This window comes from Falco cherrug, chromosome 4, assembly GCF_023634085.1.
Source record: "Falco cherrug isolate bFalChe1 chromosome 4, bFalChe1.pri, whole genome shotgun sequence".
In the NCBI taxonomy this organism is placed as follows: Eukaryota; Metazoa; Chordata; class Aves; order Falconiformes; family Falconidae; genus Falco; species Falco cherrug.
In genome coordinates this window covers 33,797,540-33,816,597 of record NC_073700.1, presented here as the reverse complement: position 1 = coordinate 33,816,597, position 19,058 = coordinate 33,797,540, and the positions used below count along the sequence as shown (strand labels likewise).

At 43.9% G+C, this 19,058-nt stretch overlaps 2 protein-coding genes across 5 annotated transcripts in view; one reads left to right on the top strand and one right to left on the bottom strand.

The window, feature by feature from the left end:
* The window catches only part of DCUN1D3 (defective in cullin neddylation 1 domain containing 3), a 19,733-nt gene extending 11,116 nt beyond the window's left edge, over positions 1-8,617 (bottom strand). Inside the window, exon 1 of one of the 3 annotated variants that reach the window (XM_055709339.1) lies at positions 8,482-8,617. The gene's annotated coding sequence lies outside the window, so the exon portion shown is untranslated. Of the gene's footprint in view, positions 1-7,836; positions 7,995-8,481 lie in introns of those variants that run through there. The other 2 variants (XM_055709341.1, XM_027810028.2) reach the window with 2 other exon arrangements.
* On the top strand, positions 8,570-19,058 carry LYRM1 (LYR motif containing 1). Of its 2 annotated transcripts, XM_055709344.1 has the most exons (5): positions 8,585-8,721; positions 10,381-10,495; positions 15,827-15,985; positions 17,020-17,112; positions 18,746-19,058. In XM_055709344.1, the coding sequence occupies exons 2-5, from the start codon at positions 10,463-10,465 to the stop codon at positions 18,860-18,862; spliced, it is 402 nt and encodes a 133-aa protein (XP_055565319.1). In that variant the 5' UTR covers positions 8,585-8,721; positions 10,381-10,462; the 3' UTR covers positions 18,863-19,058. The 2 variants fall into 2 exon arrangements, with proteins under 2 accessions (XP_055565320.1, XP_055565319.1); XM_055709345.1 differs by lacking the exon at positions 10,381-10,495 and having other exon boundaries at positions 8,570-8,721.

Sequence of the window (19,058 nt, the reverse complement as noted above, 5' to 3'; positions counted from 1 at the left end):
TCACACCAGGTGACTGCTGCACCGGTAGAAAGAAGCAGCAACACTTTGATGGCACAGGCTTTAATTCGGTCCTGGGGTCGGGGCTGCCAGGCAGAAGCGGTACGCTACCACCACCCAGCATCGCCCTTGCTGGTGCGGGGGGAGCGCCAGGCTACAGCACCCCAGCACAGCCTGCACCGCTCATCAGCGATCCCACTCAGCAGCCCACTGGGAAAATAACTAGATGGTGTGCACCCTCAGGATTACGGAGGCGTTTGTTTTGCTCACCTGCCTATTTTTGCACCTGTGCCTGACTTCCCCCTGTGACTTTGGCTCCCCTAAGCACTGGTGCAGAGGATCACGCTGCAGAACGCTCCGTGCCAAAGCTGCTATCACCCTCAACACTTGTCCTCAGCTGCTCTTCCAGGGGTAAGAGCTGACGGCACTCTCACAAAAGACAACTTTTCTTTGCTTTTCTGTGGGGAACCAGTGAAGCATTAGTGATATCATTTCCCTCTGCAGCAGAAATTGAGAGGATTGACTCAGCTTGTGGAAGAGTTTACCGTGCAGTTAGGACCTCTATACTACAGCACCAAAGCACTTGGTGTATTAAGTGTTAAAGCATAAAGGAAGCTTCGGTCAGCAAAGCCATCACCTTATGGAAACTGCTTATTTCAAGTCATAACCTGCCATGAAACTTTCTCAGCAAAAGCACTCTGACTCCAGCACCACGGGCACGTTACGGGCTTTCATCAGCCCAGCAGACACCTCACCACATCCCTAACCAAGCACTGTGCTAGCACCCATCAGCCACGCAGATCTGCTCCGCACCTCTGCTGCAGAAATACACCTATGCAAAGTTACTTAAGAGGAAGTCTAAAAACAGGAAAGTCCTGCTGCAATTAGTTAAAATGAATTATTAGTTTGTCAGGCTTCCTGTAGTTTAAGCACCTTTCAATGAACTACAACCAGGTTATGATTTTGGGGGCATCCAGATGGCAACTTTGTCAGTCTGTTCCAAATCAGGGTAACAAACTATTTCTGATTAGCCTCACTCTGAGCTTTAGAAACAAACTGGATTTAGAAATCTGATCAAACTGCGTAAAGTTTGTCTCTACAGAATGCACCTGTATCGGAGCAGAAGCTGGTTATACAGATGCACGAAAAGGTACCACGTAGAGTTTTGGCTGCCACTAAATGGCAGTCCATGGGAAAACCAAGCCAGACAACGCGCATGTTGGAAGCCTGAATACTTTCTCAAATGAAATATAGATTTCTTTGAGAAAGACCATACTGGAAAGGCCTAACTAGTTTGGAAGGGAAGACAGGGGCAGGTACAAAAATATCTAATAAAAAATAATTCAAGTAACAATAGATACAGAAATTGCTTCACCAGGTCTACAGTCCACAATGCTGGGCCAGCTCTCAGCGCCAAGAACCAGAGCTGTCACCAATCCTGCTCCTAGAATAAACCCCAGTCACCAAACAAAAATCTCTTAAACAACTGCACTTTGACACGGTATGCTGTCACTTCACACCCAGGGCTGGGACATCAGGGGAGATGTTCCCATTCGAGACCCTGGGCAGAAGCAGCCTGCTTTCCTCGCTGTTGAAGGGCACCCTGCTCAGGCCGTAGGACACAACACCACATTTCACCTTCAAACTCCAACAAGTAGCCTTAAGAAAAAATGGAATAGATGTTTCAGATCTGTATAATTAGCAGCGCTGGTGAACTACAAAGTTAGCTTAAGAAAAAACTAATAATAATGTGAAAAATTATAGAGAAAGAGAGACTAAAGGCACCTTACCACTTCTTCTCATGAAAGACACATTCCTTAAGCAGCTTTTTCAGCAGACACCGATGCGTCATCCTCAAATCCCTCCCTTTCTTTTACACTCTCTAACCACACAATACCTTACTTACTGATTACTTCTCATTGTTTTTCCACTTGGCCCCAATAAAAAGTTTTAAATCCTTTGCTATTATGTGCTTCATTCTATTTTATTAGGTGGGTGGAATGATTTGCTAGGATTATGGTGTTTTCACAGAGTGAACCAAAGTCCAGTTAGCTAAATAGCATATAATCTTAGAAGGTGCCTTCAGGTGCTTCTCTAATGTAAATAAATTAATGAACTAATTCACAGAGCAGCAGTACCTCTTTTGAGAATTCTTTCTAGGCTATGAGCAAGACAACAGGTACAGGGGAAATCATGACAGCCAGACAATGTGGCTGTTCAAGATCATGCCACCAGTTTTCAGTAAAGCTGAAACCAGAACCCCAACCAGATTCCATCTGATTCTCTACCTCGTACATACTTAGACATGAACAAACTCGTTTATTTCACTGCACGTAACACAGCCCTGGATGAGTTTGAATCCATCACCTTCAAAAACCAAAGATTCAGTCACTGAACAATTCATCTCTGTCCACTTATAAAATATCAATCTTCCCCCTCTCCCCCGAGATCCCCTTGTCAAAGGCCCTTCAACTTTCAAGGTCCAGCACTTACAAAAAAAGCAAATAATCATCTAATCAGGGGTTGGTGGTTTTTTTCCCTTTAATGTGCAAAGGGTTGTAAAAGAATAACCCTTCTGAATTTTTCCAGGGTACACTGTACCTTTTGCGTAGCATGAGACACCTTTAGCACCTCTATGTATTATGAATAATTAAAGCAGCACATGCCAGGGGAAGAACTACTCTGTGCTCAGACACAACAGGTTCACATCTCTACAGCAAAACTGCAGATTATGGGACCAACAGAAACCATGACCCTCAGGTATCTGACACAGATGCATCCTGCTGTAAGCATCCGAAAGTAGCTGCGCTACAAATATTTACCTTACTCCGCCTGCCAGTTCTGTAAATTAATCTATGAAAAACTGCAACTATCCTATAGCCAAACACGAATAACTTTATAAAAAACATCTTGGTCTACAACCTGCTCTGCAACGGAAAAAAAACATTTAAACTGAGCTAGGTGTGCACAGATTTTCTTTTGCATCAAGTTAGCTAGCAGGCTTCACCTCGAAGCAACCGAAGCACCTTCATCCATTACATTCAGGCAGGAATCACTTGATATCTGTAATAGTAAGATAAGCTTTAGACTAATTGCAATAGGTGAATAATTTTATATTTCTTACTGCTCTCAACAATGAGGAAAACACACCAGTCACACAGGAAAAAAGGAAGTCCTTCCAGCAGCTCTGGTTAACAGTGTCCCATCTCCAGTACAAAGCAGCTGTGGGAACTGTGACCCATCCAGCTGCCTAACAGGGCAGCGAAGGGACAAGTCTAAAGACAAGAGCCAAACCGCCTCGTAAGATCACGCGCTCATAAGGAGTTTCCAGAAGGCCTGCCAGCCACCTCAGCAAGTGTAACAGTTTACAGGTTGCCGGCTGTAGGAATCACTCACTCCATGCAGCTGCGTAGGAACTTCCCCACCAGCTGACCACGTAAATACAGGAATCCTATTTACGTACAAAGAAGTGCTCTAAGTGAAAGGACTGATGTCTGAAAGTGCTTTAAGAGTGTATGCTTGGATTTCTAAATTGATTGGAGTTTTTAAAACAGAAAATACATAAATTCATCCGCAGAGACCCTAGTTCTCTTTACTGATTTGAGTCCTGACTTCCCCATTACAGTGAACGACACTGACACTCCTCACTATACAAAGGATGCTGCAGTATTTGGATGTTAACTGGATCAATTGCTTCAGAGGAGCTCCTCTGAGTACTTGAGCTTAGGTCATCAGTTACAACAAAGAGCCTCAGCTTTCCTCAAGAAAACTGGTGGCAGCTTCAACTCACACACACATTTAGTTAATGAGTTTTTGCATATCCTGGATTTCACTTGATGTCCTGTGTCTCACAAGAGGCATAAGGTGCATACATACCTATCCTCTGCTTCACAACAGATAAATCACTAACTCCAACCACAGGTAACTACTTGAAGCTGGTACATGTCAGACCTTTGGTGCTTCCAGACCACCCATTTATGTGCTGATCCAGAGTACCAGAGACTTTCTGTGCAGACTCATTTGCAATGAAAATATTGAACAGTCAGCATATGACCAAAACCAAGTTTTAGGACATTTGTGTTTGTGAGTCTATTACTAAGCTACACACGCCTCTCAATCACAGGCGTGAAGATGATTCTTCTCTCTCCGTTTCAAATTTAATACAAAGGGATAAGACCGACTGCATTAGATGTTTTAAAGGTGCAGAAGGAAAACTTGCATTACACTAAAAAATTTCAGAGTAAGAACTAAAATCTGTCACTTTCTGCTACTACGTGGATGCAAAAATAAGACTGGTATTTTTCAGGGGGACATAACCATTTTGGTTAAAAAAAAAACCACTTACATTCACTAAATAGGAAAAGTAAGGCAACAAGTAACTATGACTGTCATACTGTGGCAGTCTGACTTTCTGGGAATAACAAACTGTGACAGAAGGTCAGTAACAGCATTCTCACATTTTGCTAAGTAAGTTTTGTCTTTCACAAAACAGATGTCACAGACAGAACAACATTCGTAACTATTCTTTCTGAGACACCAGAAGATTGTACTAGCTCATTCTCTTCACTGGCATCCTGTCTCATCACCTGTGTATGCTTTTGTGGGTTTCTCTACAGCATTTCTACTTCTGTGAAAGAGTTCTTGAATACCTACAGCTAAGTGGTCCCCTAACCATCACTATTCTAGTAGCAAAACATTGCAATTAAATAGCTTTTACCTAAAATCCAGGTTTTCTGCTTCCTTCGAGCTGCAAGTCATCAGACTGGAGAGATGCCCCCCAAGACACATGGATAAAATGGAGACATAACAAGTCTACATGGGTTAGTTCTCAGATTATCTTTTAGGCAAGCTTTGATTCACTTTCTCTCCCCCTGTTTGCTCTCTTCTGATTAACACGGACATCAGAATGTAAAACCATCACCAAACTGTCACACCAAAGCCACATGTGACAAGGAGAACCTCCTTATGTCACCATAAAAGAATGCTGGCATTTGTGCAAGGGAAGGCAGAGCTCCCCTTGGGTTTGCCAGCCACCACTCGACGGCCAGTTATCGACAGCTGAGCGGGTCCACAAAACCCTCCTGTGAAAGGGTGAAAACAAGGTACAAGCGAACAATGGGAGCACGTCTGCAAGTCTTGGCTTTTTCTGATCACTCCCTGGGAAGGCTTCAACCCAGATCTGTAATTATCTGACTCAAACTAGAGCCAAAAGAAGCTGGTGTGTGCGTGTAGAAAAAATGAGAGATAGCTGACAGTTTCAAAAGACACACTTGAGACAACTTACTATATAGAAAACACCAAGAAAACCAGCACAGACAGTTTAGTTGTGTCATATGTTTACAGGGGGTAAATTGCAGGTGGCTCGTTACCAGAAAGCAACATTTGTCTTGAACATTTGCCATGAAATTACCATTGTTTCAAGTCAAGTTACTATGTCATTACTGCTGAATAACTTTAAGTATACAATTAATCCATGTCACCAATGCAGATAATCTGCAAAACAGCACAGCCATTTAATTTAGTATTTTTACAAGGAGGAAGGGGGAAGAGACAAAAGAAATTATTAGACTTCCAGTAACCAGCAGACAAAGCCTATTAGTCAGAGGCAAATAAGAGGAAAGGAAGCCAGCGAGATAAGATGCAGACCCCTAGGGAGAAGCAGCCAGAGAGAAGGAGCCCAGGCAGGGAATTCTGATGAAGGCTGTTAAGGGGGTTCCCTCTTATCTTCTTGTCACTACCAAGTCCCTCAAGTATTTACAGATTGTTCTTTCAGTCTCCAAGAATTCTGGCTACCAATCTTCAGCTCCTTCTTTATTTTTAAGAATGAGGATGGAAGAAAGGACTGTTTTCCTAACACCCCATGCCTCTACTTTCACAGTCTCCTAGTCAGAGCACAGCTTTCCTGTTACATTCACTATTACAGACCCATTTGCCTAATGGAACAATAACATTGTTTCTGCACTTTGAAAGTTCTTACAAACCACCCAACCCCACCACCACGGATTTTATAGTGCTCCAAGGCACTAGATTGTATTTATCAACACTTGCCCAGCACCAATGAAGAAAACGGAGTGCTACAGTGTGCGACAGTTCTGAGCACACCTGTACATCGTTCTCTGCCATGAGGAAATGCAAGTTTAGAAGAGTCACATCTATCCCCCATTCTTCCAGCCACTTTATACTCTCCTGCCCCAATACAAAACACGACATACTGGATTTTCTCCTGTTCCTTAAGCTGAACCAAAGAAAGCAGCAGAACCAGGCCTCTTCCTCATCCACACACAAATTTGTCAGAACAAGTCCCTTTGTCTTAGAAGTCTGTCAAACTGTCTGACAGCCCCTCTTGCTCAATATATACTGCTTTAACTAATGTCAATGACAGTCTTTGGTCAGCTGTTCTTAGTTTTCTCTCAAAGCCACCCGTTCAATTAATCTGATCACCTTTTTTTTTTAAATACAATTCATGAGAAATGAAAGCAAGATGTAATTATGAATGAATTTCCAAGATGAACAAATTATAAGAACTACTGACACAAATCAGAATTTGCTATGAACACAACAACGTTAAACTCCAAATTAAAGCAAGAAACTGTGCAGAGAAGGCACCTAGCCCAGCCTTAAAGATCCAGGAGCTGACTACTGATCATATTGCAAGCTATCAGTCTCAAGATGAAAGCAATTTCAAAAGCATCACATCCAGCACTCAAGTAGTATCAAAGCAGTAAGTTTCCCCATTAATAATTTTGTGAAATTTTAAGGATTGTAACCACTCATACCTGCATATAACCTGCTATTACGAAATAATCAGATTTTTAGAAATCATTACAACAGCTGATATTTGCAGCAACCTTGTAAAGCCAGTTGTACTTTGCAAATCTGAACTAATTCAACGCAGATCACAAGCTCTCCTTTTTCTGCTGATAGGCAGAAAATCTTTGCGTTAGACTGCATGCTGCCTTTCATGTAAAGGGCTACGAAGGTTTTCCACAGATGACTAACACACCTGTGTGGGAAAGATTTTAAAGACAGACTACAGAACTGAAAAGAGCATGAAGTCAGACCTCTCTACTTTCACATGAAATCTCAACCAAGGGACTATGTTTCCTTTTCCAAGGATTATCTTTTCCCAGGAAAACACCCAGCGCCGTTCAGATGCACTCGAAAAACAGCAGTACTCCGCCATTCTCGCTCCCCATTGCTAGCCCAAATAAAGCACTAATACCATAGTTACACATTAACTGTTTAACAAAGAGGCTCTCACACAGATAATAAGAGTGTGTTTAGAAGAGATGTCTTTTGATCAACTGTTCTCCCAACAAAAGGGACCAGACCAGGCAGCACAACTGCCACTGCCAGCGAGGCCCATCTGCAGTTTCCAGAAGGGTAAGGCGGCCCTGTGCTGTGTCTGTGCAGCTACACCCCTTCTTCCCACACACTTAACCGATCACCCCTTTAAATGACGCGTCAGACACTGCCATTTAAAAAAGGGGTTACCAGCTGCGGATCGATGCCGTATTCCGATAACTTGGCATCGGACCGCTCAGTTACCACTGTAACGTTCTGAAGGACAGCATTAGCAGCAGCGTTAACTATTTAAAAGATAATCAATGATTCTTTCCAGCAACCGCAGCACTAATAGAAAAGGCATGTTCTTTCCGCCGGTGCGTGCTGGGAGCACTGGCCGTGCCGGCTGTCCCCATCCCGGGGGGCGGCCGGGGGGGACCCGGGCGGGCTGCAGCCTTCCCGGGAGGGGCAACCGCACCCGGGGCAGGGAGCAGAACTGGAGTGAGAAGGAAAGTGGCTGCGCAGAGGTGGTACGTTCGCATTAGGAGAAGCCACCTGGGAGTAAGCGGCTCTACAGCTCCTGTCTCCGCCTGCGCCCGGCCCCCGGCCAGCACCCACCGCCCGGCCCCCGGGCACAGCGCGGCGCCGGACAAAGCGGCCGGTTCTCCAGCGCGGGGCCGCCCGCAGCCCGGCGGTGTCAGGGGACGCGCTGGGACCCCCAGGCGGCACACGGCAAAATAAAAAATATAAACCGGGCGGCGGCGGCAGCAGCGGGGCTCGGGGCAGGCTCGGCCGCGCTGCCCGCCCCACCGCCCCGCCGGCCTGCGCGGAGCGGCACCGGGCACAGCGCCCGCAGCAGCGCCCGGCACCGGACCGGCGGCACCGGGGCAGGCTCCGGCTCCCGGCCGGGCACGCCGGCACCGTCCCAGCGGCTGCCAGCCCCGGCGGCCGGCCGGGTCTGCGGCTCCCGAGGGGGGCTTCGCCGTGAGGGGGCAGCGGCGGCGGCGCGGGGTCCCCGGCGCCCAGCCGGCCCTGGCGGGGCTGAGGGGCAGAGCGGCGGCCCCCGCCACCGCCCAGCCTGCCGGCCGAGCGCCGCAGCCCGGACCGGGCCGAGCCCCGCGCCGTTCCCGCCGCCGTCCCCCCGCCCGCGGCGCCCGCAGCCCGGCGCGGACGGGAAGAGACATGGTCCAAATCACTCACCTCCCCGGCTCCCTGCGAGACTGCCGCCCCCGCCCCGCATCACTTCCGGGGGCGCGCAGTCAGCTGGCGGCGCCGCGCCCTGACGCAGCGGCAGCGTGCCCGACGCCGCACGCACGGTGAGGGCAGGGAGGGCGACGGGCGGCCGCTTCCCTCGCCCACCGGCGCGGGGGGACGGGGCCCAGCGGGGCGGAACCGCCGCGCGAAGGCGGGGAGCGGGGTCCCGGCGCGCTTCTCCCGAAGGTAAGGCGAGGGGGTGGGGAGCCGGCAGGCCCACTCGCGGGGAAGGGGGAGGGGAGGGGAGAGGAGAGGCTGGCGGCTGGGAGCGTTGGCCAACCCCCTCTGCTTCGCGCGTTGGTTCCGCCCCGCTGCAGGGGGCAGTGCTGCCCCGGCCGCCAGGGGGCAGCAGGGTGCCCGCGCCTGCGGCGCCCCCCGGCGGCCGGGCGGCACCGGGCAAAGACGGGGGTGGGGCGGGCAGCGCCATCTTAACACCGCTCCCCCAGTGGCGCACAGCGTGTGGGGCGCTGCCAAGCCCCACGGCCGCCCAGCGCCCGCCCGCATGCTGCTGGCTGAGGCCCTCGCCGGTGTAGGCCTGGATCCCAGAGCGAGGAAGGTGGCCGCTCCGCTGCCCAGCCCCATCGCAGCTGTGGGGCAGCCCAGCTCCCAGGTGGTGTGGGGAAGGCCCTGTGCGACGTGAGGCCTCAATTGCTGGCCAGGGCCTGCAGCTCATATCAGGGAGGTGTCCTCTGCGCCCCCCCAGGCCTGAGGGCCTTGTCCCCACAGAAACTGGGAGAAGACTCAGGGGCAGATGAAGCGGCGCTTTCCCGGGCCCCACATGCCACTGCCTTCGTGCTGGCTGTGAAGCAGGAGGCCCCAAAGGCAGATCCATGCACCATCGGGGGAGTCTGGTGCAAACACTGTCTGAGGCTTTGCTGGCAAAATTGTGAGTGGGATTCACACACTTGATTTCCAAAAAACAAATCATTTTTTCAATACATGCCCTGCTATAGTTCATGAACAAAGGCTAAAAATCCGATCTATCGATGTCCTGGGACCGAAGCGTTTGGAAACCGAAGCAGTGGGTTCATGAAATGAATTATATTAAATGACCCACAGAATTAAGTAAGAAAGGGGTTAGGGAGGATTGTTTTTCTACTAGCGTTAATATTTATACCTGTCCTCGAGTTTGGGAGCATTTCCAATGCTGGAAAATATTTCTATTCATGCACTCAGTTGCATTTGGCTCAAAGCCAAGATATGAATAAGGTGCATAAATCCATACTGGCTTTTGTGTTCATGTTGTATCTTTGTATGCTTCTGTATTATATAAGTAAGGCCATCCAAGGATAGATGAGACTTCATCTTCTCTGCTAAATTTGTTGTACTGCATTAAAACCTCTTTCTCTGCTTGTAATGGATAGAAAACTAAACACAAAGGAGGAGAAAATGGTTCTAAATGGATGAAAGCATGAGCAATATTGTTGCACAAGACTAGGGACAAGTTCATATAGCTTTAGAGTTTACCTGGACACTGCGTGCTTTTCAGGAGAAAGCTAGGAAATATATAAAGCAATTTTTTTTTTGTTTCCCCTCCTCTTCTCCACGGTCTAAGTCAGCATTTCTGTTCTTCCTGATGCTACTACAGCACAGGAGCACTCCCAGAGCCAGTCTGTATGTCCTACTAAAACTGCGTAACACCTTGACCACCTCAGACTAAGAAGATGAAAACTCTGTGATCAAAAGCAACTAATTAAGGGTTTCCACTTCCATTTATTCAAATGAAGAGAATGCTGTAGAATTCTAATTTTCTGCAATTTCACTTATTTGAAATTACATAGGAAAACCAGCGATAAAATCCAAGTCCTTGCTTTTACTATTTGATTATATTCTCTTTGCATGCAGTTTCCTTTTTCTGATCAAAAGACCACTCCGTAGGGAAGAGAAAGCTTAAAAGAGATCCAGGCTCAGTTAGAAATCCACTAGGATGGCAGAGTTCCCATCCCAGCTGATGAACAGTGTAAGTACAAAGACTTATTCCAAGAGGCTGGTTGAGGTGTTGATCATGGCTTCACATCAGGGTTTCAGATCACTTCAATTTGCCAGCAGAAAGATACTGGCATGACAAAATCCAAAACCATGTGAAAGTCCCTTGCTTTCAGGTATTACTAAATAAAGTGATATAGTAACTTGGTTCTTTTCCACCAAATCTGCACAGATTTATGATTGCAGCTTGTAGATGGAAACAGTGAGAAACATGTGGAGTCAAATTAATCCTTGATGGAAACGTCTTGAAATTTACAGGCTTGTGTCACCGGTGGTAGAAGTGAGGATGTAACACCATCATGGAAGAATATGATCTTTCTTTTTAGTTTGTTTTTCACTACGTGAAGATGGACTATTTTAGCTGTGATTGAAGTTTTGCTATGATTTGGTTTTGGCTGAATCTTAAGTATGAATGTTCGATCAAGAATGAAAATCAAATCAAGTTTTCACTTTGCTAGGTACATACTGCAGCCACATGTGCTCGATGTTTGCAGGGTACTAGCTGTCACAGGGCACTAAGTCCTTGATTTGAGTTAAGGAAGATAAAATTACTTTTGTGGAAACTGGATTTTGAAATTTAGTATCACTGGAAGGCACGTGACCTGCCTGGCTATCACAGGCATCTGTGACCCCTTCTCTTTTCCCTGTGCCACAGGAACTCATTGTTTCAGTAGTTGTCCCTCAAGGAAATGACAGACCAAATTCATTGCTGCCTTAAAAACCACAGACTCATTTTGGCAGACTTGCACGAAAGATGAATATGGATTACTGACCTCTAGTTGCTGTGGATAGCTGTGAAAGGAATGATTGATTATCTGTCGCATTAGCAGCAGGAGAGAGACTGCAAGTCACTCTTCAGCTAAGTAGTGTAATTTAGCTCTTAAAAAAAAACCACAATGGCCAGATGCGAGCAATTTTTTGCATCTCTTTAAATAAACATTAGGCAAAGACTGCATTTGGAAATATGAGATACAGATTGCCATATAGGCTGTAGCTGGTGGTGTTCCATACTTCAATGTTGATACAGTATGCTTTTGAATTGTGTCATTTATTTCCCTAACAGGAATGCGATCATAGTTGGATTCAGAAGGCAGTCAGCCCAGCAGTTTGTTATTGTGTCTTTAGGACTCCTTGCCAGTAGCAAAGCAGCTGTCAAATAGAAGTTGTGTTGCTCCTAAATAAAACATTTTACATCTTGAGAAGTTCAAAGCTGCTTTTTTCAAATTATTTCACACAGAGTTCTGTTCCCCACTGTCTCCTCCCCTGAGCAAATATGGTTTCAGCATCAGCACTAAGTGTGTGTTACTAATGTGTGCCCTAGTTAGCTGGGATGTGGAAGAGGAGATCTATTGTTTTAAAATATCCTTTTTTTCCCCATGGGCTATTACTTTCACCCTTTGTTTCCTAAAATCCTCTATGTACTTGCTGCTGGCAGATTTTATGTTTAAAATGAGTAGCTAATGCTTGACTCAAAAACAAAGGATGAAATAAAGCAGACTTACTGCTTCAGCAAAGGAGCGGTGCAGACAGGAGAGCACTGGACACGCATGCTTAGCCAAGCATCCCTGGCTGGGAAGCAGCTCTAGTTTAGCTGCTCCTATATAAGTAGTCAGTCTGTGCAACTTGCCTTCCATCCTAACTGCATTTTCACAGTGCACTATTGGGGTCGCGTTACAGTGCAGTTGACAGATTCCTTTCCTTATAAACTTTTAATTTAAATTCTAAACAAATCTGCAAATAGCAAAAGACAATTGGTGTTTCACTGATTGTTCAGATTATTGAACTTTTAGGTCAACCATCTAAAAATCCAAATGAATTTTTGTGTGTTTGTTTCCTGAAAGAAAAACTTATTACATTTTATAGTCTAAAGGATTATTTGTTTAAATTAATGATGAAAAAAGTTTGCGTCTTCATCATGCAGTAACTCATTAACTGCTCAAGCCTCCTTTGCAAGTTTGGATACAATGGGATATTTCATGTGCTTGATCTGCATGTTGATAACAGGGGTTTGCATGGAGATCAAAAGAACGATACAACCCTGCATTGTCAGAACTCTGCCACAGCATCCAGCAAATGCTTATTTGGGGAGGCAACGCTTGGCTTCCCTCCAAAGGCTTAATTCGAACAATCAGCTCAAAACCAGCCTGCAATCTGCCACTTTTCCCATTGATAAGTCTGTGCGTCCAGACCTACCTTTGACCTCTCCCGGTTTGTTTTGTTGCAGTAAACACCTGAAATTTGCTCAGCTAATACAACAGCCCTGTACTTTTTGTCAGAAACGCCTGTGGTTAACCTCTGTGGGCTGCATTCTGCAATAAAGTGAAGGGTGGTAGAAGTTAAACAATGGGTGTGACTACCACAAGATGAGTGTTAGTGGGAAGGTGGTGTAACATCCATTTAGCATTCCAGAGATGTGAAATATAATTATGATTTAAATGCCGAAGATTTAAGTTGCAAGATGAGTAACTACAAGGACATGAAAGCTTCCCTTATCTTCCTTTCTGTCCTACTCACAATCATTTTGCACACCCACAAAACTAATACAAGTAGTGTCACTTGATGAAGTTACACCTGATACATGACTTGTACCATCACTTACATTTCTGTCGATAAGGGCTCTGTTTATACCAAAGAAAAAAATCCCAATCTCATTTACAACATTTTAAGTTGGAAGTAATTTTGCTCTTGGTGGGATTATTCCCTGCTTATACTCCCACACAGAATCTGACACAGGATTTGAATTTCTTCCTATTTGCTCTCATCCTTTTCCGTGATAGATGGGGGCCTCTGTCTGTGAAGGGCTCCTCACACCTTCATTTATGCATCTTTGCAGAAATGGTTTATAAGCAGGTCTGTAATGTTAGAAATTGTTGACTAAACGAGCCATGGGAGCAGCTGGTTGCTGAATATATTTGAAAAGCTGCTTCATGTCTTTTACATCATTTAGCATATGTGGGAAGGAGAGCAATAATGTGGAAGTGGAGCCTATACCTAGATGAGGGCTACACAGTTCTGTACGAATTCCAACACCAAGAAATGAAAGAAAGAAAAAAAGTTCTAGGTGGGGGACCAGAAGCAACTGACAGGGAAAAAAAATATTGTTGGCTCTGAACTTTTAAACAAAATCTTTATAAACAGGTTCTCGATATGTTTACAATCCAAAAGCAACAGGTATGATTACATCTCCGAGCAAAGGGCATGCACTGTCCCATGTTGTGGCTTTGGAAATTGTCCCAATGCATAGATCAGAATTTAAACCTGTATTTTAAACATTTTTTTCCCCTGACATTATTCCTCTTGTTTTCTTTATGGACTACATGAAAACCTCAGCTGAAAGTTTCTAGTGCCGTCAGCTGTTATTAGCTGTCAGCAGGGAACAAAGAGTATTACCAGCTCCGCCAGAGCTGACACCTTCAAATAAAAGTAGAGGGGTGAGGCCAGGAGGGGCTTGAGGTGAGGACGTGATTTAGGACTCAGCCTGTGCTAGGTCAGCCCTTGTAATGGAACTATTTATTATCTTTACAAAATACGCACTTGACAAAGGGGAGCAATGATTTTTCAGATACAGAGACATGTGTAGCTTTGTGCGTGACTAATTTTATTGCCTAAAATGGAGCTGTAGAGCAGATAAAGCGAAGCATTTATTCCAAAGTGTTTGACGAGTTGGGACTACCTAGCTATTTTATTGCAGATATTTGTTTGCTAGAAATACCATAAATATTTACGAAAAATGCTTTCTGCTGGGTAGGAAGAATCATTTTTATACCTGGGGGAAAAAATATGATTGGTTAAACATTTTAAAATACAAAGAGCAAATTAAAAATGTTCTGAGAATCAGAGAAAACCAAGTTTATGTCTGTACTTCTTAAGATCCCTAACAGAGTCATGAATCAACAAAAAGTCTTTAGATAGAGCAACAGTTAAGATAAAAAAGGCTAGGATTTAATAGTTTGGGATTTTTTAGCAAAATGAACTACAGCCCCAATCCTGCCTACAGGTTAGCATCTGTAGTTCTGACTTTGGTGAGGAAAAGATGGTGTGACTGACCGAAGCCACAAGAGACTGTTAGGAAATACCAGTGGAGCTGCTGTGGTGGAGGCAGCCACCTGAGAACTGTATGGCCTGAGAAGACTTTGGTCCAAAACCCTTTTACTACTGGCACTAACAGGAATTGCCACAGACTGCACATTGTTGAGCGACAGCCGCATTGCCAAGCTTTCCGCAGCGGTCCGGGTGTCTACAGGTCTGATTTCAGGGTAGATTCAACCACAGTAACTAGAGCTCCAGGGTGGCAAATGGATCCTGTGACAGTCAGAGAATGTCCTGGCCCTGACACTTGTTCCTTGTCATATCCATGTACTTACTTTGCAGTGCTGCTGCATCTTCCATTTGGACAACGAGGTACCTGCGACAGCTGTGGTGTCCCTAAAGTTGAACTCATTGTTTCTGCAAATCTACTCCATGTCAGAAGTGTTGTTACTCCAGCAGTGGAGTTTGTTTCAGGGATATTTGTGGTCTGGCGTGAAACAGTGTCATCACTTACATGATAAAATACTCATTTACATGGAGTAAGAATAGGATTTCATTCTTGATTTCTGACAAAGATTCTTACTGCGCCTGCAGGCTGATTCAGTGGGCTCAGCAGGTACACAGCTCTCTGAAAATCAAGACATTCAGGACTTTCGTAAATCCACAGCTGGTCTGCCTCTCCTGCAGTGCTTAGATAAAATAGCTTTCATCACCTTTTCATCACATCAAACTCCAGCTGAATCATTACTACATACTGTAGTGGTGTCACAAATAAGCTCTGAAATCTACACTGGTTTTCAGCAATATCATGGTGGTTTTATCATGTATTTTTATTCAGAGAGTTCAAGATGCTTTGCAAAGATAGGGTCCGCATTGGTATGACAGCTTCACAGGAAGGGGGATGCTCAGAGTTTCGGTGACTTGCCCAATGTCTGTTGCAAAACAGCAGTGAAATACAACCTGGGCTTTCTTGTACCAGGGTTCTGACTCAGCAGAGCGCTAAAGGAAATGCTTAACTTTGAGCAAGAGCTCAAGCTGTTTGAATGGAGACAGATTTAAGTATCAGTTTAAATACTTTGCTGGACTTTGTCTTCAGCTTTCAACAGCTAATTATTGTTTACAGCTATTTCCGATTTTTTCATATAGCTCAGCATATCTTTAGATGGTAGAAATATTTTTAAACTAATTCAGTTGTGTGGAAAAGTGTACTGCTTGTTGGCCTTTTAGCAACTCAAATGTTAACGCATATGTTTGGGGGTTTGTGTTGCTTTTTTAGATGACACCAGTTACTCGACAAGAAGTTCTTGGCCTTTACCGCAAGATATTCCAGATAGCCAAAAAATGGCAATCGGCATCAGGACAGATAGAAGAAACTATTAAAGAGAAAGAGTACATTAAAAATGAAGCCAAAACATTATTCCGAAAAAACAAAAACGTGAGTGTCCTTACAGTTTTGAATTTCTGAATGGTTCCTCTCTTGCTCTTTGCACTGTCTCAGTGACTGGATACTAAGATATGAACTTAAGAGATGATTGCCCAAAATTTCATTCATCTTAAATGCTGGTGTATTCAGGCAATTGTTCAAATTTCACCCCTGAAATAGTAATAAGAAAACTCAAACCATTTCAGCTCTTCATTAACTACTGTAAAAGTCTAAAAGGTACAGAGCTTTCACTAAAAAAATGCCAAGAAAAAATTAAATTCCAAAGATACTGCCTATGTAACTGAAGCAGTTTTTGATCTTTTAGCAAGTTAGTTAAGTGTATCATTACCCATGCTATGGCAAAGCTCAGTAGCTTCTTACACTTTTTTTTTTTCCCCCAAAGCAGCAATTATTGGCACTTCTTTTAAAAGAAGCACTTTTTTTTTTCTTAAGGAAGAAATTTCAAACCTTCAGAACCCTTTTGTAAGGGGCAATACAGACTCTACGGTAATCAAAGGTCCTTCTTGTAATTAAAGATCACAATACCTATTTTGGTCTGGGACTAAATGCAAGTAATGCAAAATCAAGAAGTGAATTTAAGTCCCAATTAGCACCACATTTCTCACTTCAAGGGGAGTTTCTGGATAGGATGATAACAGAATGTAGACTAAGGAGTCTCTTCCCTTTCTCCTCTAGCTACCTTGCAGAGTGACAAATGGGTGAGTGTGGTTTTTCCATGGATGTATTAGTATTTACAAGTGTATTGTCTTTTTACAGAGAAAATACCATGTTTGGGTAAAAACTTCCTTCTGTAGCCTCAGTCATGACAGCCTCTGGGCCTTAATATCCAGTGCCATCAAGCCCAGAACTGTTGAGTCAACACAAATACTAATGTTACCTTTTATGGATGTGAAAAATACAATCATTGTATCCTTGGGATTGCCAAAAAAAGCTAAAGAAAGTCATGTGGCTGTGCATCATTTACGCTTGAGCTTCCAATTGCTAATTGCTGTACTTGTACAAAAAATTTGTTTGTATGATCTTAGGTAACAGATCCAAAATTGATTAAGCAGTGTATAGAAGAATGTAAGGCAAGAATAGAAATTGGACTTCACTATAACATCCCCTACCCAAGACCTGTGAGTATAAATCTAGTCACAAAGTCTTAAGCTATATCCACTTAGCTCTCACTGGACAATAAAACTGTAAGTTCACATCACTGTCACCACGCTGTGTTTTTTAGATGAGCCAATATTTAAGTGCTGTGCTACATCAGAGCCAAATAAGCCAAATGTATATTGAAATGTTCTCCATCTATCTTACTATGCTGTAAATTGGCTAATTTCTTCTCAAAATAAGAAGTGAAAGCCTAAATAGAGTTGCATGAGCTAAACTTCTAAGGCCTGTGAATATTTAGGCAGTCTTGTCCGACTGATAAATGTAGAAAAAGATTGCAATGGAATCAAATCTGTTAATCTTTCCACATAATAAAAAAGAATGAGAGAATAATATGTCTATCATAGATACAATCATTTTCATAGCCTACATTACTGGTAATTGTTCTCCTGGTCTTATAAAATCAAGTCTTATAAAACCACCTGCCTATGTTGCTGCTTCTTTCCCCCTGTTCCTAGAGAAAAACACGTCCAAGATTACTGACATGCTGGAAGTTGCAGCAATGTCTTCTATTGCATCATTCAATACAGTTTCCTCACTGCCCAGCCACTTCTGTCTGTAGTACTTTACGCTGCCTCCCATAGAGACTTCCTCTCTACTCCTGTTGATTACATTTTCACACCTATAGTTCCCTTATCAAGGCAGTTATGGTCAAAATTATATTGTATCTTCATCAGATGCTTGACTAGAATATGATCACTGTTAGCATCTGTTTCACACAATAGCTTTTTCTTTTTCTCCAATATACAGAATAACTGCACATCTGGCAAACAATGCTCCTAGAAATGGGTTTAAAATGTATGCTCTGCAGTGGCTTCAAAATCCCAAAGGATCAGTCTTAGATCAGCTCTCTCAGACAAACTGGATAATCATTATTTTTCAGATTCTAGAAATCTCTATTGCCGCTTGAGTCAGTGTTTTTACCACTGTTTGCACCTAAACAGCTATCTTACAGGCTGACAGCCTCAGCAACAATAACATCTGACTGCTAACACCTACATTTTTCAATCACTTAAGGGGAACACAGCTGCCTGACTCCCACTAACAGTCTGATGAAATACAAAGACTTTGTCAATCAAAGGGAGAGTCTGTCACCTATTGCTCCCTCTGCTTGTAAAGTCAATGACATTGATTGTGCATTTTAATATGGTGTATATAACCATGCCAGTAAGGAGGCAGTCTTTCAGTACATACAGTTCGGGATTATTTTGTGACTTGTTAGATAGGTATGAAAAAACCGCAGTGCTTTAAGACAATTGTTAGGGTTTTCTAGGTCATACGGTTCTGGAACATTTTCAGGAGTCCTATTTCAATAAGTATTTTATCATTACAGTCTGATATCAAGCTGTAGAACGAGGTTACCAAACCCTAGAATATATAGGATTTCAATAAACACAACATTTAGGGGCTCTAAGTTGTATCACTAATCACTCATAGCACTCCTCCTAGAAATCTAATTTCTAAGAGACAGTACAGTTGCCCCCTCCGAAGTGTGAGGAAATTATTTAAAACTCAGTGAAACCTAATCTGTATATATGCCTTCTTTTTCTTGTAGCTTCTCAGTTTGCACCTAACTGGTGGGATTTTCTTTTCCAGATCCATCTGCCTCCTATGGGTCTTGCCCATAAACAAGGCCGTACATTGCGACATCAGGAAAAGTTAAGGAAGATTTCTAAGCCAATATACCTGAAATCCCATGATGAACTTTCATAACCCTTCATTTAAGCTGTGGACTGCAATCCAGGTGATTTTTGTGCACAACTGTGAATGAAACTGTCTTGGTCACTTGCTGACACATTTCCTGAGGCCAAAAAGCTAATTGATACATTGCATATGATGGATAAGGTTGGTCTAATATTTATTACATTTCAACCACTGACTAATCAATAAAAGTAACACTTTTCAAGGA